Source organism: Musa acuminata, chromosome BXJ2-8 (assembly GCF_036884655.1).
Source record: "Musa acuminata AAA Group cultivar baxijiao chromosome BXJ2-8, Cavendish_Baxijiao_AAA, whole genome shotgun sequence".
NCBI classification, from domain to species: Eukaryota; Viridiplantae; Streptophyta; class Magnoliopsida; order Zingiberales; family Musaceae; genus Musa; species Musa acuminata.
Window position 1 is genome coordinate 32,016,224 of NC_088345.1, and position 5,597 is coordinate 32,021,820.

At 37.8% G+C, this 5,597-nt stretch overlaps 1 protein-coding gene across 1 annotated transcript; it reads right to left on the reverse strand.

The window, feature by feature from the left end:
- Positions 1 to 3,319: 3,319 nt before the first annotated feature.
- On the reverse strand, positions 3,320 to 4,598 carry LOC135618187 (protein MODIFYING WALL LIGNIN-1-like). Its single transcript, XM_065119048.1, has 3 exons — positions 4,190 to 4,598; positions 3,877 to 4,073; positions 3,320 to 3,729 (listed from the first exon to the last, which is right to left on the reverse strand). The coding sequence occupies exons 1-3, from the start codon at positions 4,322 to 4,324 to the stop codon at positions 3,435 to 3,437; spliced, it is 627 nt and encodes a 208-aa protein (XP_064975120.1). The 5' UTR covers positions 4,325 to 4,598; the 3' UTR covers positions 3,320 to 3,434.
- Positions 4,599 to 5,597: the final 999 nt, after the last annotated feature.

Sequence of the window (5,597 nt, forward strand, 5' to 3'; positions counted from 1 at the left end):
TCTATACGGAGGTTTAAAAATAGGTGCAGTGTCAGGTAGAAGATCAATTGTAAATTCAATCTATCTATTTGGTAGTAGTGCAAGTAGATTTTCGGGAAAAACATCTAGAAAATCCCGTACAATGGGGATGTCCTTTAATACTGGCTTCTTAGATTCTTCTCAAAAAATAAAGGTCAAGTATCCCTGACATCCTTTGAGTAATAATTGGGTGGCACTCAAAGCTAAAATAATATAAGGGAATATTTCTTGAATCCCAATGAACTTGAAAGATGGTTGATCTAAGGGTGAAAAAGTAATAGTCTTCCGGAAACAATCGACACTTGCATGGTATGTTGAAAATCAGTCCATACCCAAGATAGCATCGAAATCTTGAAATTCTAGTATAATAAGATCTACTAGCAAATCATGACCTTTAATAGTAATAACACAATTTCTATATATCTGATCAACTGTCAAAGAGTTTTCAACTTATTATTTGTATTAACACCTCTCCGAGTGCGTACACTAGTAGCATTGCGACCATGAGCACCCCGAGTGATAAAACCACTAATCTTTGGAATTGACTCTATTACTCTTATAATAGGTTAAAGACAATCATTGGTTAAAGTCAATCAAGGGACCTAATATACCTACAGGCCCTAGACCATGCTCTGATACCATAAAAATTGTCACATCCTAGATTTTTTTTTTTTTTTTTCACACAGGCCAAATAAATAAACATCACTTTATTCATCATCTATAACCATTTATTACAATTCATTTATTCATCAAATTACAAATAGAAAAGTTAACTTCAAGAGTCATCCAAGTGGCTCTACCTAGCGGTAGAGGAAGGTTAGCTCTCCACTGGAATCCGATTTAGTACTAGAGGGAGGCTGCTCTGAAAATCAAAAACAAAGAAAATTCAGCAATGCTGAGTAGGAACCCCAAAAGTCAAATCAAAATAAATACATGATCGAAATTCAATCAATCATCCCATTGGCGTATATCAAGTACCCGAAGGAGCACTCCCCCAACAGCGGATGAAGAGGCTTTATCCTACGGGATGAGTTTGTGTTCTCCCAACAGCGGATGGAGACAAACTCATATCACACTCCCAACAGCGGATGGAGTGGTGTCCCACACCCGCCAAAGTGGGGACACGTTCCTCCCAACAGCGGATGGAGGAACCGTCCAGCCGCCACGTCTAACGGCCCGCTAATCCCCGAAGGGAATCGCCCTACCTGCTCTCGGCAGGAATATAATCTCACACTGGTCATATCCATTTCGGGATGAAATAACATATTTAAAACATCTCTTTCAAAAATCATCAATATCAAATAATATAAATTAACACTCAATTAACTTGAACTCTAGTTTAATTGATTCAATTGAACTCGATTTACTAGAGCCTAACTGAACTGATCTCTAATCCTTATTTAACTGGTCTGGAACCACCCTAGACTAGTATAATTTAGACTATATTAAGTTCAATTTAGGTTAAACTAACTTGAATAAGTCAATCAATTCGGAATCACCCTGAATTGATCTAGACTAATCAAGTCTAGTTTAATTCAATCAATATTTGGGCTCAAGTTCAACAATAATATTGGGCTAGATTGAGCCAGTCCATCTACTGGTCATGTGCATTATACATGATTGAGCATGCATTATATAAAACTAGCCCAGCCCTGGCTCATGGACTAGTCATAGCATATACCCATTAATAACATAAATGAAAACATAATAATGCATTAAAAGATAGATGAAGAGAAAAGCTTTAATACAAAGAAATAACATTCTCAATTTGACTAGAAATCATAAGACATTAAAAGAGGGACTAGGAGATAAGTTTTAACACAAGGAAATAGCTTTCTAAATTCAAATAAAAATCATGTTTTCAACACATAAAATTTCAACATATTCTAATCATATTTTAAATCATTCAGAATAATATATTTTAAATTTCAGATCAAAGAATATCAAAAAAGGATTTTAGATAACATATTCTAGTTTAACAAGATTTTAATCCAGATAAGATTAAAGATAAACTATAATACATAAAATATATCATATAAAACATATACCTTTTTAACATATTTAATTATACAATAAAAACCTTAATCATGGGTCAAAGAATATTATGAAAACTTTAACTGATTACTTTAATACAAAAAATTTGACATTTAAAGAATTGATACATATTTTTCAAAGTATAAAACTTTCAACATTTAAAGAATCAAAATAAAAGCTAAAACTTTTAAATTTAAGAAAGGTAGGAAAACCTACCTCTTGTCAACAGGGTGTAACTCCTCGTTCTCTTGTCAATAGGGTGTAACTCCTCGTTCCTCCCGCTGCTAGGCTCGGCTAGGTGAGGAACGAAGGAGAGAGATCCCTCCCCTTTAAATAGGAGGAGGTGAGCCTCTATTAAGGGAAATAAATTTTAATTTTTATATTTATTTAATATAAGTTATTTCCATTTAATATACTAACAAATAGGATATCATCATATTTGGAATATTTACTAGTTATTTCCTTAATTCATATCAACAAACAAGGAAGTAGATTAAGATTTCCTTAAATTATAATAACAAGTAAGGAAAGAAAATCAATTCATAACTTAAATATTTGATGTGATTACACTTCCTCTCCCTCTTACTACAGAAGCAGAGCCAACACAGCCTCGCAATTGCTCCCTGGCCAGCGATCTCTCCTCCTCATTCCCGCATCTCGCTCGAGCGAGAAGTGCCGTTGCCGTCGTCCTTACCGCAGCAGCCCTCTCTGCCACAACAGCTATAGCAATAGTGATATGCTTTTCTCCCAAGCTGTTGTCCTCTACTATAACATTGCTATAGCTTTATCTATTGTCGTAGCTTTCTCCTTTGCTGTAGTCGTCGTCGCCATCGCAGTCGCCGCCGTCGTCGTCGTAGTCATAGTAATAGTAATAGCAGCAGCGATTTACTCTTGCCCTACTCACGAAGTCTCTGGCTCGTAAACTGTTTTATTTGCATCGATTCAAGATTGGTATCCTTTATAGGAGCACCATCTTACGAGGGTCATGATAGCATATTCTGTTAAGGAAAATCCTCTATTATGTTGAGAAAAATCCTTCATCCTAATCTGTATAAATAGGAAAAGAACATGTTAATGCATTCGCTAAAGCTTTTTCAATAAAACTTCTTAAATAAAACTTAAAGCTTCTTCAATATCTTTCTATTAGACTGTAATCGAAGTATTGTGCTGAAGGAAATACTATTTCGAACTATGATTGTTCTGAAGAATTTTAATTTTAATTTTAATTTTAATTTTTTTTTCCGATTAAGCTAATTACAAACAGGTATAAAAAGAATATGTCAATAATGTACTTCTTTTCCTGCTTATCCAGTAGGAATGATAATAGGAAAGTATCATCAAGAATAACCCTTTTACAGCAAGTGGCCCTCGGAACCCGAGTATCACCACCATTCGTCGGCTTTGACTCTTCCAACAATGGTACATGATTGTTGGCTATTTCCGATGGGAATGGTTCCTTCCTCATCCAGTCTCGTTCGATGGCGCATCGTCTTCCTTGTCTTGAAGTTGAAGGCAAGTATCACAAGTACGATGGAGACGACCATAACAGCGGCGCCTGCGTAGACGCCGTCATGAACTATGTAGCAGTCGCCGTTCATCCAGCCTTTTCCGTATGACTGTCCGCCGTCCATGCTCGATGCAATGGCCAGTATGATCGATGCCAGAGCGTAGATGATCCTACAGCATAATTCGTGTGATTCCGTCTGAATTTTCAAACCCGCTTCACATGGTGATTGATGCAGCCAACTAAAAATAGCCAACTAAGGACAGCGTCGTCACCGTGGGGAGGTGCTTAATTAATTACATACATACATACATACATACCAGGCAAGACATAGCAGGGCGATGGAGGCAATTCGACTGCTGCTAGCCGCCGCCTTTATCGAACAGATCCTGCTTCCTCCCATGGTAGTCCCAATGACCTGTGCGATGGAGAGGCACACAAGTGCTGCGATCCCCAACCCAAACGCGCTGCTCCTTGGCAGCGAACAGAGGCTTCCATCCAGTCTCATATCCTTCACCTTGGGAGCACGGAAGGGTGGGGGAAAAGAAGAAAAGAGGACAGATCATTTGGTTGGTTATATATCCAGAACACCGAAAAGCATGGTGGATGGTTTTAGCACGTAAGAGATCTTACTTTCACTTTCTCGAATTCAGCCGCGACGCAACACGAGAAGGCAACAACGCCCATGAGCGCGACGATGGTGCAGATTACCAGCTCATCGTACTTGGGTGTTTCCATTGGATCCCTAGATAATCCATACAAGATCATCGGCGAGCGAGAGGTGTGTAGCCAATGTGTTCTCAGCTACCAGGTGAAGAAGGGGAATACCGCTTTATTTTCCGCCCGTTGCTTCTGGTTTTCCTATCGGAGATGGCGATCGATGCCTTTCCCCACTTTCCATTTCATGATTTGTGACAGAGGAAATGGTCAACTCGTAATTGCCGGCCTCCGGGTGAGGACGAGCGCGGACTTTGAAGTGGTTGGCCGCCTGCGGTGACCTTTCGATTGTACTGGTCAAGTCAACTTGGGGAGAGATGGAGGAGTTACGTGCAGGATTCCGGAAAAGGGGACCGTCCGTTTATAGGCCGAAAGAATGGGCATTTTACTTTGTGACTTCAGGCTCCTACTGAGGAAGCAGCTACTGGGCCATCCGCTTCTGCTATTACGATTATGTTGACTGCCATTTATTTCTTATGGTGTGTGTCCAAAGATTAGTTCTCAAAGGGTTAGTAAGATTGAACAACAAACCAGCTTTTTACTTACCGTCTCAAAGAATAAGATCCGTAGCGATGGATTTCAACTCCTCTTTACCGATCTTGCCTTCAAGTGCAGATGCTTATTTTGTTTTACGAAGCTGTTTGCAGATTTGTGTTGATGAAAGAACCATACGATTCTATGAAGGATTTGCTCAAGGAGAGACTTTTTGCTACGCAACGGGAAGGGATTCACTTTATTCATTTGCTCCGTTGTTTCAAGAATAATATTGCTTGGAATTTCTTTATTGTAACTAAAGACATTTTTGTTCCTCTTGAAATATTGTGATGTCTATAGGGAGAGTAATCGGTTAGTCAATTAGTTGGCTAATCGTATCCGCTAAAACAGAATCATTGGTTGTCGGAGAGGGGACTGACCTTCTCAATTTTCTCGTTTTGTTTACGCCCGTCTAAATAGTAATTTTATTTTAGCAAAAAAGAAACTACTTTTAGTTTTCTAGTTACAATAGTAGAGATATACTAAGAGAATTAAAAGGAAAAAGATACTAAATATAAATAATAATATAAGATTGAAAATAGAACATTAAAGAAAAAATAAAGTATTTTATTATTCCTCCAAATCTTTTAATGTTATAATATAGCTATGCTTGTACAAAAGTTTCTCAAATGCTCATCATTGTAACATATCTATTAAGAAGATTCTTTCTTCAGAATCATTGGTAAATGACTCTAAATTTATGATGACATTTGATAGCAATTTAAAATAAAATTTAAAATTGAAAGAAAAATCGTCATACCAATCAATAATTCGAGACGCCCATTGCCAC